A 19,869-nucleotide genomic window follows, 5' to 3' on the forward strand; every position below is an offset into this window, starting at 1 on the left:
CCGTAGGAAATATTATAGGAGAAAGTAGGAAGCGCTACATCGGTCATTATATCTTGCATACACAACCAAAGCGTGTTCTGTAGACTGCAAGCTTCAACTTTCACACAAGCGCAAAAAGAAAGAAAGAAGTGTTGGACATTTTTAAACAGATTCTTGCTAAAAAGGTTTCTTCTTGGGAAACACCAAAGCCCAGACTCTTCGAACAATTAAACCTGTTTGTTTCGGCGGGGGGGGGGGGGGGGTCTCTTTATGCGTTGAGACGTGTAGTAAAAATCCAACAGGTGAACATTATATTATTGTTATACGTATAAAAAATTGCGGTGCATCAAGAAAAATCAGAAGGGCACAAGTGATGAATGCACGAAGTGCTTTCGAATAGAATATTCATCGCAGCACTATTTCGGTGGTTGAACTTCCTTCACGAATACGAAATGTGCTATAGGTTGTATAGGTTTCTCTCGCAAATATCGCCTCCGTTGAACAATATACCGCTTGCGCTCTGTGAGCGACGAAAGCGAGAGTTGCGCCAGGCGTCGATCGGGTGGCGTCGTGGTGTCTGGTCCGACCTCCGCGGCACAAACCGGTCCTCGGAAAGACGAGGCATGGCCCCGACCAGAGCCCCTTCCGCACGGGCGATCCATTGTTCCGCCGTCGCTGTTGTTGCTGGGCCGCGTCGTTGACTCTTTATTATTTCGCTTTTTTCATTTGTTTGTGGCTCTTACACTCTCATGTATATGGATATGGTGACAAAGCACGTCTCGTTTCGCTCTGGTGTCTAGTTAACCGCTCGCTCAAGCCAGACGGCATCACTGGATGACACATTCAATAGATGTGTCCTCTCAACTGCTTATGTTGTTACTGTTGTCATTTTGTCTTTAACTGATGTTTGACCAACCTCATCATTTAAATCATATTCTAGTGGGTCTTAGTGTTCTAAACACGACTACTAAATCGAAACAAACGGGAAATGTGCACTAGTGTGTGTCTATAGCGCATGCTTAATTGTTTCCTCTTTTTGTATGTTTCCCTTTCATCAAACTTGCACAATATTTTCGTGATGGTCGGCGCTAATGTCGCTTTACTTGGGCCACTCCTTGTGGCACGACTTTTATCCGGCTTAAATATCTCTCGCCCGGATCCGGCCACCGTTATGACCTCGCGTGTCATGTCAAGGTGGTTTTACAATAACGTGTAACTCGCCTCCTCATCAAGCTGACAACCTTGAAATACAGATGTATGTTCACGACACAACTAGATGCCAAAATGCACCGTAGCCCCAAAGGCAAGCCTTCGTAGGGAATAACACCAGTTTAATGAATCTGGCAATAAAATTTAAAAAAAATAGTATATACCGTAAGCTGTAGTAATCGATGCCCCGCGAAGCATATCGCAGGTAGCTGACCATCCAGAATCGTTTGGTGTCCTGAAAAACGTTATGTCATTATTAACCAAAACGTTATTAACCAAACTCGTGAATTTATGGTAAGCTGCGATAGAAGCGAAAGGATATTCACGTTTTCATTTATTTAGTTCGGAGCTTCTATTGTAATACACGCAGCGGGACGCGTTCTAAGTAACACTTCACTGTGATACAAAGTACAGTTGCGATTTACTGTCCGATGATAAATAGGCGAAAAATACTGTGGTAGATGATATGCGCAAGTGTCATGTTAAGAAGCGAACGATAAGGCTCATACTTTCGCTAAACTTGTACTCTGCGCGAATTATATACTTTCAGATTCGTTCTTTTCAGGCGGTCGCGGTGAAGCTCGGCGTAGCATTAAAAGGGTCTCTGCACGACACTGAGATCGAAATTTATGTAGTTACTTACGGGGGCTAACTGAAAATAAAAAAATCAGAGGCATAAAATGGAATCAGCCAGCGTCGTTGGGGAAGGCCCTCGTCCTGCTGTGGACATAAGGCAGGTTGATGGCAATGATGCTCATCGTGCTGTGTCTCGAATCACTGTAATTCCTTGTCGACAACCATCTTTGTACACTTATCTCTACATGGAGTTCACACGGGAGAAAACCGTAATCGCTGTAAATGCCGTTACAGACTCACAAATCATTGAAGTTTCGTACTCTCACGCCCTTTATATATATATATCTCTCTCCTTGTTCGTAAAGACCGAAGGGCCCGAAAGAAAAAAAAATTGCGCCTGAGTGCGAATTTCTCTATTGGTAGTTTCGAAGTAAATGGCTGTCAATATTGATTTACCCGCCAAAAATGTCGCATCGACGCTGACTCCGTGATTGGCTCCCGTATACACTGTACACATTCGAGCAATAACGATACGTGTCCGACGTCTGAGAGGAAAAAGGAGCGAACAACGCCTCAATTATTTTTGTGTGTTTGTGTTTGCTTGCTTTCTGCCTCGAACCAGCACTACTAACTGAGGAAAACGAAGGGGGATACGCGCGGCAAAGTAAGTAGCAGTACGCAGCCAAAAAAGGCAAGACGGCCCGAGTGGCCGCCCAGGCGCTGCAGAGGCGGCCAGGGCGCTGCCGTTGCAGTGCTCGGCGCCAAGGGAGGAACTACGTAGGTCGTCGGCCAAGCGTGGTCGTCGTGCACACGTCTCCGTGTGGGACAGCGACGACGGCAAACGACCCGGCAGCGGCGTTGTCAGTCCTTGAACTCGTTCCTGCCTTGCGCGAGTTATTTCTGACCCAGCTCGACGGTCTCGCTGCACCCCAGCGAGGACTGCGTTGCTTCCGACGTGGTGGTAGTGGTTAGAAGATGAGAAAAGGCACCTAATTTCTGCAACCCGGTCGGGAGCACGGCGCAGTGCCTGCGGGGAAGGGAAAAGGGAGAAAAGTGGAAAGAAGAGGAAAGATTAATTGAGCAGTGGAACGGTCGTCATCAACAGAAGCAGCAGTCCAGAAGCAAGGGTAGGGGAGGCAAGGGCCCCATCCTCAGCGGTAGAAACGACGTAGGTAAACAACGTAGGTAAACAAGTGCGTGTGTGTGTGTGTGTGTGTGTGGGAGAGGGGGGGTTGTTTCGAGTAATGCGACAACTTAGACGTCTTTCGAACACACATGGCCACCTGAGATTTCACTTGTGACGCACTCTTCGCACCGGTTTTTGATTAGTGCAGCTTCCAGGATATAACAGAGGTCAAACAAAGATGCCTCCAGCTATACAGGCGACGTTTCGACACACGGGCATTTGGCACTGTGGTCATCCACTGTTGACCTTCGACGTCTGTTTGGGTTTCATGCTTTATTGCCTGCCTGCAGGCCTGCAGTGCTCGGTTTCGGTTGTGCTGTCTTGTCTAAAGTCTCGCATATGGCACAGGTCCAACCACTAATAAATAAATAAATAAATAAATAAATAAATAAATAAATAAATAAATAAATAAATAAATAAATAACGACAGATTTGTAAAAGATGCAAGGGTGGGCGCCGGGTTTTCGTGGGCAAACAAGTTATTCGTTGTCCCCGTGGTATACATTGCGTAGAGTTTCTGTATCCTGCGCTGAAGCTAGGGTGCAAGGCTTAGGTGCAAGACATATGGCTAAGGTTTCACGCATTTTCGCTGTAAGTACATGAACCAGAAACGTGTATGCCATACAGATAGGGCGATCTCCAGCACTAACACCCGCTTTACCTAAAATCAAGAAGGGAATACACGGGCGACAAGCGCATTCAAAGCTAAACAAGACGATTCGTGTCTCGACGATGAATGTGGCAAAAAGGCGCGAATATCCTGCCGCTCAAATGGGGAAACTTTGAGGGAGAATGGGCTGAAATTTCGAGGGTCTTTCTGCATGGGAGACATTTCGGGTCTAGTTACACAGTGCGTGATCGGGTTCGATATTCTGTGTCACCCGTATACAAGTCGTTCGCTAAACAGCTTTGTGGGCAATCCACGTTCACGGTGTAAGTTACTCGCAATTTTTATTCGATAGTACGGTAAGACGACAATGACCTCTTTCGGACGTCCCAATGTCGTTTTTACTGACCAGCTTGACCGTTCTAACAATCTACCGAGCCGTAACTGTTACAGGATTTTATCTAAAACCTGCAGACACGACCCTATAGCACGCTGCAACTGTTTACTTTTGTGCCTTCTTTTTTTTCTCTTCTGACATCCAGATGGGCTCTCGAAAACAAGGCACTGTTCTTTGTGACGTCAGCCACCTCCTTGGTGGTCGCATTCTGATCAGGTTAAAACCAATCGTGTAGGACCGCACATTAGGTATATACTTAAACGCACCCAATTAACATGGAGTCATTACGATGTGTTTCTTAATAAGATTGTAGTTTGAGCACTCAGGAAGAAACGATTCAACGAACCTTACATTTACGGGAGCCAAGTTATTGACCTCGCATTCCATATTGTAATTAGGTCTTGATGAGCTTCTCGACTAAGTGGATCGTCAGTACGTTCCAAGGTCGGTTGACATAGTCCGATGAGGATGAGACAGTCGCAGGGTTATTCCCGAGTATTATCACCTTTTTTTTTTCACCAAGAATCTGTTTATTGACATAGCAGAGAACCTATCTGGTACATCCGCGCTGACATATGTGCTGGAAAAAGAAATGTGAATCTGTTATTTCTTTCGGGGCATGCCTTAGCTTCTACATGGAAGCAAAGAAAAAAAAAGCGAGGGGGAGTGGGGGCTCGGGAGGGTAAAAATTGTGCTTTTACGCAATTCCGATCAGAATTCAAGTTTTAAGAAAATATAAAGATAACTAATATCTTCATGGATTCGTAGAATTTCGCATACCTGCTTTACGCAACTGAACACATTTTTCGCGAAATTACACAATATAATTGTTCTTAATGGTAAAAATGTATTATTAACAATAAAAACGAAAAAAAAAACCGGGCTTTCGTATCAGTTTGTTGCATAAATTTTTTAAAGAGAATTTCAGGCAGGTTCTGGACGGTAACTAAAACAGCAGCAACTATTATTAATGACATTGATCCATTTGCAAAAAGTGGTAGGAGACTTGTATAATAGTCGCAACACTTTATCTTAAACATATAATGCAGAATGACTTCAGATACGCGCGAAATCTGTCAGTAGAGGACCACATATGACGTTGTAGAGAAATAAGAATGTTTCGTACTAAATTTCCTTTCTGTGCCATTGTTTGGTGAATAGCACACGATCACGTAAAACGCCACGCTACGTAAAACGGTATAACTAAGGATAATAAAAAAAACTCTGGGCCTTTCAAACGTAAAGATAGACAATGAAATTTAAAAAAAAAAAAAAGAGAGGTGACGAGACAACCGATATGTGACGCTTTCGCAAACGAGAGAGGCGTTTCGTTTGCGAGGAATCGCAAAACGCCAGTTGAATGCATTCTTTCGTCGTCCTTCGTCATGAAAGGCTTTTTTCACCGCTACGAGAAGGAGAAACAATGAATACCATGCAGCTTACTAAGCGGCGCTAAAATAACGCTTCGACGCTACAAGTCACGCGCGCCCTCAAGCGGCGGCACCGCTCCCCGCTGCGAATCGCGCGAGCGCTCGTCCCACTCTGCGTGCGCGTCTGCCTCCAGTGACGCACTAGTTCCGTGCAGCGTCAAGAAGGCGAGTGCCTTCCAAACTTCGCGAAGAAGCCATCTACCGGAGGGAGTCGCGAAGTGGTTTCAAAGGAGGGGGGGGGGGGGGGGGGGAGAGATGAAAAAAGTGTCGCGCCGTAACTATCTCTCTCGGAGGAGGTAACAGCGCCACCCAGGGGATGGGGGAAGAACAGAACGACGACAAAGAGACAAGAAGGACACGAAGGACACGTCGTCGTTCTGTTCTCGCGCTGTAACTATCGTCATGTCGTACCAACTAGCCCAAACTGCCACACTTCTAGGATGGGAGAAGTCAAGCGCACGATATTGTTACCCCGTACCTTCCACAAAAAGATGTTACGGGGAAGATTTGCTCACCGACAGCAGGTCTTGCTAACGGCTTAAAAAAGAGCGCACAGTCATGCAGGCCAACGGGGGAAGCTCGAGAGACCAGAAGTGTGGCAGCTTGGGCTAGTTGGTATGGCATTACGATAGTTATAGCGCGAGAACAAAACGACGACACAGAACAAAACGACGACACAGAGACAACTCTGTGTCGTCGTTTTGTTCTCGCGCTATAACTATCGTCGGGAGACCAACCCACAACAGCCACGTTGTCGTCTTCCTCCTTTCGGGTGCCTTTTCAGCTGTGCTGAAGCGACAGTTCCATACACGTATCAATATATGCGAAAGCGCTTTCGAACTGAAAACTTCGAATCTACGAACCCCATTGGTCCCCTATAGCTTCGTTGGACTTGTGGAAAGCAGGTAATCACGGTCCAAAGTCCACCGCGGTGGATCAACGGCTGCGGTGCTCCGCTGTTGACCCGAAAGTCGCGGCTTTGATCCCGGACACAGCGGTCGTATTTCGGTGGAGGCGAAGTGGTTGAGGCCCGCGCGCTGCTGTGCAATGTCAGGTCACGTTAAAGAACACTAAAGGGTCGAAATTTCCGAAGCCCTCCACTAGGGCTTCTTCTCATAATCACATCGTGGTTTGGGGACGTCGAACCCAATTTATTATTATTATTATTATTATTATTATTATTATTATTATTATTATTATTATTATTATTATTATTATTATTATTATTATTATTATTATTAATATTATTATTATTATTATTATTATTATTATTATTATTATTATTATTATTATTATTGTTGTTGTTGTTGTTGTTGTTGTTGTTGTTGTTGTTGTTGTTGTTGTTGTTGTTGTTGTTGTTGTTGTTGTTGTTGTTGTTGTTGTTGTTGTTGTTGTTGTTGTTGCGACTCATGAGGCCAATCCAAGGATACAACGACGTTTGCGTTCTGGCTCATCGAAAGCCGCAAATATCTGCATTGTAACTGTTGGTTAGATCGGTTGCCTGGGATTGGAAGAGCTGCCTCATTCAATCAAGAAAAAGAAGGACAAAAATTAAGAGGGAAGAGTAGGTTTGGAGGAGGCGAGTTGCTGTGACGTATAACTTTCATTGACGTGCGACCTATAGAAAACAAAACATTTCAGTTGTCCAAGACAGACCCAGGGCAGAACCCTGACTGAACATGCGTGGCTCAAACTCTGGCCATGTTTAATGTCATCACACGCTGCGCCAGAGAGAACCACTTGTTCGCAAAGACAAGAGTGATACAACGTTACATGCGCGCTAATTGGCCGCGGCTCTGGCGCAATGCACGCAACTATCAAGGAGAGGGAAAGCGGGGTGGCCCAGGCACCGCGGTGCAGACTCGCATCTGCTGCGGCTGCAGAAGCGACGCCTGACGGCGAGCCGCTTGATTTCTCAAGGCCACTAAGCGCATTGGTCGGCGTCCTTGGGTCATCGGGGCCTCATTGGTCCCATCCTCACGCGAAACTCGATTGTCGAATGAAAATAAGAGCAGAAAGGCCCGGCCGCTGAAAGGCGACGACGGACAGAGAAGTTGCGCAACCTAGGCTGGTTTGCGGAAGCGTCTCGGCTTCCGGGAACGAGCCGCGCTAGAAACAAAGCAGCGGTGTAGTGGTTTTCTTTTTTTCATTTCATCCGAGTCGTGTTCGTGCTGCAGTGCTCGCTGTGTCGACATCGCCCCCGAGAGCGCCCTGCTGCTCTTGGTTTGTCGTTTCAAAATTTACCCCTGCGAGACTAGTAGCTAGCTCTGCTAAAAACGAGTGCAGACTCGGCCACACGGAAAATGTTTTTACGTGCGCAGGTTCCAGACCACACCATTTTTGGTCTTTTAGAAAACGTGATCGCGGAAATGAGAGAATGGGACAAACGATGGTTTTATCCGTTTATTTCCAGAGCGCTGGAAACCGAGTTAAACAAAAAAAAAAATGAAGAGATAATCATTTTTTTTTTCTCTAGAGGTTTACTGCACAGAAGTACCGATAAATAGTACGTCATTTATTTTTAATGAGGCAGGTCATAGCCGTGGGCGATAGCGAAGGACTTAAGATTAATTTTGTCCGGCGTTATTATTATTATTATTATTATTATTATTATTATTATTATTATTATTATTATTATTATTATTATTATTATTATTAATATTTCGCGTTCCGAACACGCCGAAACATTTGGCCGGGAAGCGAATCCGCATCCATGAGCAAAACAGTGTGCAGTATATTATGATTGCTAATATACTTATATAATAATGCTCGCTATATAGCTCCACTGGCCTGAGTATAGTGCTGAAACCTCGTTTCGTATTCGAATTTCAGAGAGGTCGATTCGATAGCCGTCGAATTTACCTCGCCATATATAGTAATCGAAATGTACTATAGACGGTGTTGTACACAGAAGGATGTGATATTTGGCTAACGTAGGCGATGTGGATAACAGGGAACAATATCTCGTTTTTCAGTGAGCAAAATGTATACAGAACAGCGGCATTATGTGGCTGTAAGAACGTGATAGAAAGACAGCTTTCTTGGCGCAGCTGTTTCAACGAGCAGCTGTAACAGACGAACTCAGCGCGGATGCGAAGTGATCGAATGCAAAGGTTGTGATTGAGCATTCCAGCCGGGAGAATTGACCTATCTCACACCTGTTGCTTACACTCGATCGTCGCGATGGTTGCTGCGGAGCACAAGATCGCGAATACGATTCTCCATTGCGGATAGCCACATCGCAATGGAAGCCCCCTTAAATTCGCATGCGCTGATCGAAGTTATGATGTGCTTCGAAGAACCTAGGTTGGTCGAAGTTATTGGGAACCAGTAGCCTATAGCCAAAGCATTTTTTTTTTTTTGTTCAGCCATACGTTCAAATCAATTCGATACGTTCAGTCAATTTCAGAGTGTTTCAACCTCCCCTGTCTACACCAGTGGTGAATCTATTAGCTAGAGGCCTCGCATTATAGTAGCATAAAATGCACCGTTCATCATATAGGCGTTCTCACAGGGGAGCACCCACCCCGCCCTATTCACCTTAGTTGAGGTATGAGTGGGAGGGAATGCCTGCCCCCTCCCAGGCTGCCGAAGTCCCTAACGTTGCATAAAAAAACTGTTTACTTTCATCTTTACCCCCGGTATGTCACAGACCAAAGGCAGGCCATTGCTGTCTTTTTTTTTTTCTGTCGACTCGACCAACAGAAGGTGTGGGAGGGGGGGGGGGGGGGGGGGGACTGCGATGAAATCCCCCCTAATGCAACTCTGTGTATGCCTTTGTCGATCGCAATGCACGTGCAACACTGAAAAAAAAAAAAATGGGTGACCCCCCCCCCCCCCCCCCCCCCTTTTCCTATCCCGACAACGTCATGTGATGAACCTTAGGCCTCGCGCTAGCGCCGTAAAATCCACCTGTCTCTATTACGCATGGTGATATTACGCATGCCAGAGGGGATAGGCTACGAAGATGGCTCGAACACCAACGCTAAATTAGCGACGTCTCTATTCATTACTTCTCCGCAGTGAATAATAATATGTCACATAAGCGGCAGCTGCGTTTTGCAATGTTGGAAGCACGCACGGCCGTCTCCTTTCTGTGGATCTCGCAACACATGATGTCCTTGTTAAAAAAAGTGAAAAGACGAGTAGAATAAAAAAAGAGTGGCACGACAATGCAATAAGGTGAGTAATACAATATATGTTCTCTCAGCTTTTCATGCGTTTACGAGAAAAATGGGCCGTAAATTCATAACCCCGTAGCAACGCAGAACGTTTGGGTTATTTATGCGAGTAAGGTTCACTACGTTCTCTGCAAGTGTACAGTACGTTCTAACAACAACCGAACGAGGCAAATAATGCATCCGTCGTTGCGACTATCTCACCGGTCCGTATAAAATAATATTATGTACATAAAGTCACTGTACTAGCAGGCACAGACAAGCCATTGTAGCCTAGCCAGCCAATGTTTAACTTCGATTTGTTTCTAGTTTCTTCCATTGTTTTTTTTTTTTTTCGACAAATGTGTGAGCTATTGCTGCATCTGCGTAGCGAGTTGCGTGTGTTGGAACGGCAGGCGGGTTGGTTGCGGCGTTACGCGCAGTAGTGATGTAACGATTAGCGTGTCGGCATTGTCGTCGTTTCTTTTGAAGGCATTCGAACAACTGCAGCCAACACAGCGTAGCCGTGCGATTCCATTTACGGCCGAGAATTTTCGCGAAAGCGCCGAGCGACCTGCACAGCGACGGCCGTTGCCAGCGGCCGCATACCCGATCGGCTACGCGAGCTCAGATTCGCTCTCGGCTCATTGACGTCACTATGACGACACACGCAAAAGAACAACAAATGATGTAGAGCAACAGCCGCTGTGCTCTTTAGCGATACCCTCGTGCGCGTCAAGAAGCAGTTCTTCACTTTGAGCAATTTATTTCATGCGTAGACAATCGAATAGTTAACGCAATCAATATAATTCGTATGTACCTGTAATATTCTACTTACTTTAGTGCTGAAAATCTTGTTTGAGCGTCCTGCTTTTAAACAAGCCCCGCGGTGCGATACAAATAATCTCCTTACCTTCTCAGCTGTTTACCAACGGGCAGTCATCTGACGGTAACTTCGTTGTGCTGCTGTATTATGGTTATGTGTCGCTTGTCTTAGCCATTTGCTTTTCGTTTAAAAGTTTTTAGTGCTTACGCGCGTTTATCGAACATATGCTGGTCGGGAAGACAAGCTTGGCTCGACAACAGTCCGAGGTAAGGCAATGTTCCTTTCGTGTATCGCTTTTGTTTCTGGGTGCCCCCAGCTAATGTCGCCGTTGCTCATTTGAACATTGGTGATTGTATAGGGGACGCATTCCCCCAATATAACGATATGCAGGTAATTGTCGCTAAGCTTTCTACAATTTGAGCATCTGGCGAATGTGAAACCCTGTGCAATAGTGCCCTTTTTGACCTTACGATTGACCATCGCACTTAAGAGCCCCCATTTTCTACGCAATTTAATAACCTCTTTTACTAATGCACCTCGCTATTCGTGCTCAGATATTCAAGCGCACATTTCCTTGCATTCCACTTTGATCTGCATATTGATCGAGAACGGCGAGCCGTTTGGTTTTAAGTGGTCGTCTCAACTCCGTAGTGCATAACGTCCGTTATCGACTTCATCGCCTCCTGACAGCATTAATCGCTTCCGCAAGATGTTTGGCTCTTCGCTCTGTCGCGGTTCTGTAGTTTTGAAGCAGTTGCGAACGCACTATGTGCATAAATGTCCGAATATCGCTCCTGCTTGTTGCCTCTCGCGCACAACATATAACAAGTGGGTGTGGCTCCTCCGAAACTGCACTGTCCCGTCTCGTCGTTTTCGGCCGCATTGGATTGTATGTTCACTTATTTTCGCGCTGTTACCTCGTCTGTAACGACGGAAGTCATCGTTGCTCACTTCTCTTCTATACCGCTAGCAACCGCTAGTGTTTATGTGCAGACTGCGCCATTGCGTCAGCCTCTCGACTCGCACCGCAGGCATGACTGAAAAAAAGCCGTTAGAGCGCCTGCCTACTCTATGGGTCGGCCGAAACGCTAGCTGTTTCATCCATTGTCGGTATGCGTATCCACAGCGTCGTCTCCCCCAGCTTCGGGAAGACCCGCCACCTGCGCCAGGCAGTCTGACGCAACGCCATTTCAACCTTGTAGGAATCCTTGGCGATTCGCTGTGGCCGAGCAGCTTTTCGCAGCCGCTCTGTTACTAGCCGTCGTGGGAGCACGTAGTCATCACTCGACGTATTTGTCTTTTCTTTACTTTTTCGTATTGTTAACTACTCCAAATGCCGCGCCGAACGTAAATGTCGGCACACGCATCTTTATGATAGCAGGCTAGTACGTGTTCACAAGTATAGCGGCCTTTCTCGCTGTGGGAGCAATATTTCTGGTGTAGCTCCTGAGTAGCCGAAGCCCCTTTGCCCTTACTTTTGCGTGGTTATTACGCATAATTCTTGTTTACTGATATAACTGCAGTAATTTGTGGCGTTGTGGTCCCTGCTTCTTGAGCATTATCTGTCTGCTCAAAATTTTCAGCTCGCCAAGAGGCTGGACAGCACCGCTAATAAAAAAAAAAGAAGAAAAACTAACTAACCAGACTCGTCGAATGAAGCTTGCACTTGCTTAATTTTTTATATGACAAAGATGTCACGCTAATAAAAATTTTAAGCACAATGCAGCATCCTGAAAGTGTCTTGTACCAAATGAAAGTGTCCTGAATAGCATTTGTTTTACCACGACATGCTCTTTGTTAAAGTAATGTGTGTCAGCTCATTACAAAGGCTTTACAGACTAATACGCTGGTGCAACAGAACAGGACTATGCTCATGATTCTGCTGTTGCATTGGGCTTTATTGGCCATGGAAGCTAAACATGGTTCTCCTTTTGTGTCTTGCAGTTTGAAGCAGGTGCGTTTTGCCGCCAGTGCAGCTGCCATGTCGATCCAGGCCGGGCTCACAGCAGACTCTGTTATCGCCCTAGTGCAGCGATATCTCGGGAAGGAGCGGCTTCACTGGCGGCCCAGCACCTATGCTTCACAGGTAGGTCTCGAGGTGACCCCACCGCATACACACCTCCACTAGGCAGTCTCTCTGGCCGTGATATGCTCTGGTGGGCCCCATATCTTATCTTGAAACTGGAAGAGTGTCTGCGGTTTGCCTTGCTGCTCATCTTATCATCTTATCACCTTGTTTTTTTCAGTGCCTGTGCTTAAATTGTGACTTGTGTTTCAGGGGGAAGAGATCACGCCTGTTCAACGGAACCACACTGTGAAATGGCTGACTGTCCTCAACCGGTACCTGAAGTTCAATCCTGAGACTCTCTTCCTCTCGGTCACACTCATGGACGAGTTCCTTCGCTTGGTCAGAGTGAGTATGGAACTGCCCACCTTTTTCCCTAGTAAGGAACACACATACAGAAACTCCGGAAAATCGCAACCAAACTAAGTTAATCAAATATTGAATGAGTAGTCGGTAAACAAATGACACAGCACATGAAATAACTGCAAACACACACATCCGTTCATTCTCGCACAAACAGTGGATTGAATATTGAATACTAGTTCAAAGCCGCTGTATGCTTGAAAAATGCATGAGTTAAGCTGTGTATTGTTGCTTACCTCTATTTATAAATTTATATTTAGTTCTCGATGCTGTAGTTCACTACGTCATAATGTTGCACCCAGGCAGGCTCTCGCTGTTTCACTGAGGTGTTTATCTGCGACGCGATTTTTTCTCACTACTCTTCTGCCTTTGTCGCGTATCTGCTTGGCTCTCTGACTAAAACTGCTGTTTCATTCTTTCACAGGCACAACCAAAGTACCTGAAATGTATTGCTATTTCGTGCTTCTACTTAGCGTCCAAGATTATCGAGGAAGACGAGGTAAGTGCCTGAACTAAATGTGGCTGCTTTGTACTTCTTGGTAGCTCGGCTACCAATCACTCTTAAGCACTGGCCGTAAAATTGACGACAGGGTTTCCTCTGAACTCGCAGGTGGTTCCACATATCAAGGATCTGATCAAGAACTGTGACTGTATCTTTAGTGTGTCTGAGATTACTCGCATGGAGGCATTGATTCTCAAGAAACTCAGATGGGACCTCTGTCGAGCCACATCACTTGACTTCCTGCACGGGGTGAGTCATACACCTATACTCTGGTTCTAGTTTGTGTAACCTTGATAAAAAATAGTGGGACCTTTAGATGTGAAAGTAGCATTTTCTTGGAAAGGTGCCGTGCCCCAAGAGTTCAGCCTGCTACTTCAGCATGGGAATCGAATGGAAATATGAGACGTAACAAGCAAATTTGAAGCCATTGGTAGACACTAGATTAGACAACAATTCTTCGGTAATGCCACCCTGCATGTTTCATGATTTCTGTAGTAAATTTGTTATGTGCTAATAATGTAGGTATATTGAATTCGACCTTTAAGGTCGAATGCAATATGTTTATGAACAAAAGTAGAGTTCTTCGGAACAACTAAACTTAGTCTTTGTTCAGTGTTGTGCTTAAAGTACTGTGCCCAAGATATTGTGAGTCAAATCTTTTATAGGCATTCAGGTTATTGCAGTAAAATTTTTACGCTCTTTTACTCAAAAAGTAATACTGCAAAGCAGGCATTGAGTGCATTTGTATGTTGAGAAGCAGTGAACGAAACTAAGTAGCGCTTACTCAGTAAAGTTGTGCCAAATCAGAGAAAATAGTCTTACGTAAAATGAGACGGGACGTGACTATTTGCCAGTGCATAAAATCGGAGCGCAGCACACAGAGTGAGCAAACCAACCCTTTTTGTCGTCTTCTGTCCACAGAATTGTTCACCTTTCATGCAATAGCTACGTAGTATTACCCCCGGTTGTGAAAGCACCGGCTTGGTGCACTTTATACGTGTTCTTCATAAGGAGGGCGGTATAGTTTCAACCTACTGACGTGGACTACGTCACTGGGGGTGTTTGCAGACAGGTTAGTCCTGGAGACTGGAATGACCTCGTAACGTTCGTTACTCATCGTATGACACGGTAAGGTCCCTTGTACTGAGATAGCAACTTCTCTGACAATCCAACACAACGAACTGGGCACCAGAGAAGAAATAGAGAACCAGGTCAGAAGTCAGCGCTGTCATGCTTGCTGTCTTAGAGAGCCTTCTGGGTTGCTTGTGAAACCAACAGCCTAGAGCGGGCAATCTGACATGCGTGGTTGGCACAAGTGGTAGCATCACGTGCGTGTTCACTCGGTGGAGGTGTAGTAGTCGGTGGTAGGGTGTCCAGTGGTAAGGTCGGATTACTGCCATAGAGCATATAAACAGGCGAATAACCTGCGGTATCATGACGGGATGAATTATAGGCGAACGTCACGTGAGGTAGCGTTAGATCCCAGTCCTGGTGGTCAGATGAGATATGCATCGAGAGCATGTCCGTGAGGGTGCGATTTAGGCGTTCGGTAAGGCCATTTGTTTGAGAATGGTAAGAAGTGGTCAGTTTGTGTTGCGTTGAGGAAGAGCGCAAAAGGTCATCAAGTTTGCATGACAAAAATGCGCGTCCACGATCGGTTAGCAATTGCCAAGGAGCGCGTGGTATAGAATTACATCGTGGAGCAAAAAGTCGGCAACGTCAGTAGCAGTGCTGGTGGGGAGCGCTCTAGTGATGGCAAACCTGGTCGCATGGTCTATAGCAACAGCGACCCACTTATTCCCAGAGTTTGATTCAGGGAACGATCCGAGGAGGTCTACACCAACACCAAAGAAAGGTTCGGTAGGGATGGAGATCAGGTGAAGGAGTCCAGCAGGGGGTGCGGCAGGTAAACGTTTCCGACGTTGGCATTTATTTCAGGAGGCCACGTAGCGTCAAACGGACCGTGTGAGACCACCCCAAAAGAAGCGGCGCAGGACGCAATCGTACGTGTGAGATATGCCCAAGTGGCCGGCAGTTGGTTCGTTGTTGAGCTCACGCAGGATCGCTGAACGGAGATGGTTAGGCACGACTAGAAGTAGCTCAGGGCCTTCTGGCTGGACGCTACGACTGTACAGCGTGCCATTTAGGAGAACGAACATGCAGAATGACACATCGTTAGGGTCAGACTCCAGATGAACAACGAGGGACAGCAAAGAAGTATCGCGACGCTTTTCGACACCAATCTGACGAAACCTAGACATGGACATTACGCCGCGGGGCCAGGCTCGCCGATCGATTGATCTGGTTGGTCAACAGGGTAGCGAGACAAGCAATCGGCGTCCAGACTTGTAGGCACCTACGTAATGCTACGTAGCTATATTGTGTGCTTTCATTGGGCAGTATTGCCGAGGTGACTGAACTATACAACCGTAGATGTTCGTTTTCAAGCTTTTGACTTTTCACATGGCAAAAAAATGACCGAAGTACTAGACAGAGTGTAATGGAAGACCGTAAAATAAATTTGACTATCAGGTGTTCTCTAAATATACACTTAATGATCCTTGCACGAGCACTTTTTCTATTCTGGCCTCACAAAAATGTCGCCGCCGTGAGTGAGAATGAATCTGCGACGTTGCGCTCACGAAAGCACTGGGTCGTCACGTTTTCGTTTTGTAGTAATTAATTTTATGCTCATATGAGCTAACCGTGGGCTGTCTTTCGTTTGGGTGCAGTTCTATGCCCTGCTGGTGTTGAACCGAAGCCTTCTCCTGCCAGACCAGCCTGAGCAGCAGTTGGCAGCTTTGGGTCCCCTGCTGGAAACCAAGCTGCAGGTCTGCCTCGATCAGGCGTCTCTGGTGGCAACAAGGCCCTCTACCTTAGCTCTGGCCCTGCTCAGTCTAGAGCTGGAGACCTGGACTCCCAACTGGTTCGTCATCACTATCGCCCTGCAGCGGCTGGCTCAGGTTTGTGCTAATCACTTCACGCTAACTCTTGTTACTATGTGAAAGCTGATATAAAGTGTTGTGCTGGTGTATCATGCACATGTGATATACGTATTGCATAACATTTCGTGTAGGGTAACAACCACTCCTGTGGTTCACTATTTGGTGCTTTCATAAGAAATGAATGAGAATGTTATGTTTATGGTGATGATTTGTCAAAGTTTATGGCATTGAAAACAAATTACCTGTGCATTTTCTTGTATATTACCCAATACAAGGGTGAAGTTCTCCCTCGAGGCACCCTTATATAGCTTCTTCTTTTGCCTCCCAAAATGTGTTGTGTTCAATAAATCAAAGAATCAATCGTTTTTATAAGCTGCCAAACCTGCATATGTGTAGCATCTTCAGAGAACTCTTTGTTATCACTTTTTTTGCTGAAAGCAGCCGCCAATCAGTTTGCCTGTCATGTTTCTTGTGCTATTAGTATAATGACTGAGAATATGCTGTTGAGGGCTCATTATAAATTTTGTGAAAGTTAGAATGCTTCTTATCAAAGCTATGAAAGGCTTGCTAATCTAGAGAAACAGCCTTATCTTGTCTCCATCGCCTTAAGATGTGTATAATATTGTGGTCAGCTGGCTGGTACTACAAAATGTAGGTGGCAGTAGCTGCATATTATCTCTCTGAGGAGTTTTATTGACCTCTGGTTATTATTCTATACAAAGTCTTGAACGCAAATGGATTTATGGCTTCTTGCGCAGGTTGAGAACAGTGACGTGATTCGGTGCCGAGAAGAGTTGGCCTGCATTTTTGCCAGAGCTCGCACGGCTGTGTCACGAAAACACCGGCACTCGGACTCCCAGAATACCCACAAGCCGTCAAAGAGAAGGGTACGTACTAATGACAGTGCTTAAATTCTGATGCATGTTTTTGCTGAAATTGCCATTGCTCTGGCTTTTAGTAAAGCAGACCATTGCTGAACTAAGGGGGAGGTGCTTCGTAATAAAACTATTGCATGTAAAACTCCGAACTTAATGTTGAACGTAACATCTTCCTTGTGTTTTCCCACCCTACTTTATGTGACAGGGTGGGATTATTTACTGATATGGCTCATCCTTAAGTCAGTACAGCCCGACTTCTTCATTAGGTCATGTGATATAAGCTGTTGTAGTTACTTGCATACTAGCAGCACTGCTTTATGTTGGCAACCTGAGTCTTTCGATTATGTTTGCTGGTTTTTAACAAGAGTCCGCACTATAAAAAGCGCGGTAGCAGTGTTGGCAGCATTGTCCATCAGCAAAAAAATGTCAATAAATGCAAAGAACGAAAATTGGAACTGGAGCCTGGATCAAACCTTAGTATTCCCACATGCCAGAAAAGTATTCTACTACGGAGCCATACCAGTGCTTGAAACTGCTGCAGAAGAGCACTCTGCACTGTAGTTCTGCTGGGCAAGGAGTCGCATTTATTGATGCAATATTGCATAGCATAAGCATAGGATCGTACCAGGTGTCGTGCCATGCAAATTTAGCAATGATTGGGTGGTTGAAAGCTGGCAGTCCATTACAGAGGGCTGAGCTACAATTCATTATTAGCTGCAGAGTCTATGAAGTGCACAGCTGCTACATGGGTGTGCATATTACCTACATCAACGTAGTGAGTACTTTGCTACTATAATTGTAGTAGGCACCCCAGGTGTACTTATGGTGGACAATACCATGGCACACATTACTCAGCACGTTTTTGTCCACTAAGAAGCAAGCAAAGACGAGCAAAAAAGGGAATTGTGTGAATAGAGTTTGATCACGCTCTTGTGTTAAACTCTTGAAGCTCACTTAAGTAGCGTGAAGTTCTTTTCACGTGCGTACTGTGGTTATTTGTACAGCAGAGCAGTGGATTTGCCATTATTATGCTCCTTATTTTATGGGTGATGGAGTGAAGGGATGGGCTGTAAGAACTTTCTGGATCTGGCCTTTGTGAACCATTTTCATAACCACTGTACCATTAATTTAGCATTCTGGCTGTTGTCTTGCAACCTTTAGAAGTTGCTTTGTTAATTTGACGAGCTTGCACCAATTGCAGCATAAAATCCTTGATATTTGCAATTGTTTCATTACGGAGCCAAGTTGCCAAATTTAATGTATCTAGTCTGTACACTTTCTTAAAAACTCTTTAGTATGCCTTCTGTCTTCAAGACTTATTCTGTTTTGTCCTTGTTCAATTTTATTGCACTTGTGGTATGAATGTTTTTATTGCTATAATCATTTATATAATTCAGCTTTTGCTGTGCTTGTAAGACTGCTCCATTGATATTTTGTTTCCTTGCCATTTGCATATGCATATTTTAATGTATGCATTCTTCATTGTGTGTCCCCTTACAGCCTTTAGAACATAGGACCTTAGTCTGTAAAACATCTCCTTCATTTTATGTATTCCCACCTTGCTAACAATAGACCTGGAGTTTTGAAAAATGGACAGTGCTAAATTGAACAAGCCAAAGAGGACAAATAGAAGCACAGGACAGGAGCTGTATGTCTTCTTTGGCTCGTTAGATTGGGCGCTATTAATTTCTGAAAGTTGGGAATCAACTAGCTCAGCAATGCAATTTTTTTTTAACCTTAGGCTTGCTAACGCCCCATGCATTGCCTTTTCTCATGTGCAGATGGAGACGACGGACATCGAAGACATCTACGACAGCATCAAAAGGCTGTACGGTGAGGAAGTGGCATCGACGACGTCGCCGCCTGCTACCAGCGTTTCTTGTGGCATGCACCAGGGCCAAGGTGGCATCAACATGCCTGGATTTCCAGTCCGCGCCATGTAGAAAAAAAAAAAAAGGAACTGCCCCAGTGAATAGCCTCGTGGAAGGACTCATACCAGAGACCAAGCAACGGAAGCCAGGCCTGGTGCCAGCCCAAGGCATTTTTTTCCCGCCCACATCACTAGTCCATTCTTTGTCTTATTTGCTTTTATTAGGGCAGGGCCAGTTCAATTGCAACAAAAGGCACCCCCCCCCCCCCCTCTGAATATTTCAGTGCTGTAATTGTAGCAGGATTATGGTCTAGTCGCATGCCACACAAAAAAAAATATTACCACAGGTTACTTTTTCTCTTGAGGTTTAGCAGCTGTGCAATGGCACTTCACCCATGCAACCACAATCTTGGAACACTTTTGTGAGACTGCATAATATCTCACAGGCGGCTGCTTCCTGGTTTTGCTGGTGTGCTTTATTATTCTTTTTGTTGGAATTATACATTTTGTTATACATACACAACCACGCAATTGGTTGCCACTGCATTGTTTTTAGTTTGAGCATTGTCACCATTGTGCATGCTACGCGTTTGGTCAATGCTGCATTGTCAGAGGCCTAGAGAATGCCCATTTTTAGGAAGGGTGCTAGATCCTTCTTTTAGTTTACGAAAAGCAAGTGTACCTTTACGCGGAACAAATGTATGTTCTTGTCCACGTTTTCCTGTGCTTTGTGCGAGTGTGTGCCGAGACGTTTTGAAAAAGCTATTTTACACGAGGGCCATGTGAGGCCTTATATCTTTCTCTCCCCAGCCCGTGCAGTGGGCCGGTAGTGATTTGAGGAAGGTCACCAAAAACGTTGCATTTCAGAATAATTACGCA

The 19,869-nt window shown here is 45.4% G+C and overlaps 1 protein-coding gene across 1 annotated transcript; it reads left to right on the forward strand.

Moving 5' to 3' along the window:
* The first annotated feature begins 10,485 nt into the window (after nt 1-10,485).
* LOC119179355 (cyclin-I) lies at nt 10,486-19,361 on the forward strand. Its single transcript, XM_037430426.2, has 8 exons — nt 10,486-10,633; nt 12,312-12,453; nt 12,646-12,780; nt 13,220-13,294; nt 13,406-13,546; nt 16,030-16,260; nt 17,001-17,129; nt 18,902-19,361. Exons 2-8 carry the CDS (start codon nt 12,349-12,351, stop codon nt 19,061-19,063), a joined length of 978 nt encoding a protein of 325 aa, XP_037286323.2. The 5' UTR covers nt 10,486-10,633; nt 12,312-12,348; the 3' UTR covers nt 19,064-19,361.
* The last annotated feature ends 508 nt before the right edge of the window (nt 19,362-19,869 follow it).

The sequence above is a fragment of the Rhipicephalus microplus genome, chromosome 2 (genome assembly GCF_043290135.1).
Source record: "Rhipicephalus microplus isolate Deutch F79 chromosome 2, USDA_Rmic, whole genome shotgun sequence".
Lineage (NCBI taxonomy): Eukaryota > Metazoa > Arthropoda > Arachnida > Ixodida > Ixodidae > Rhipicephalus > Rhipicephalus microplus.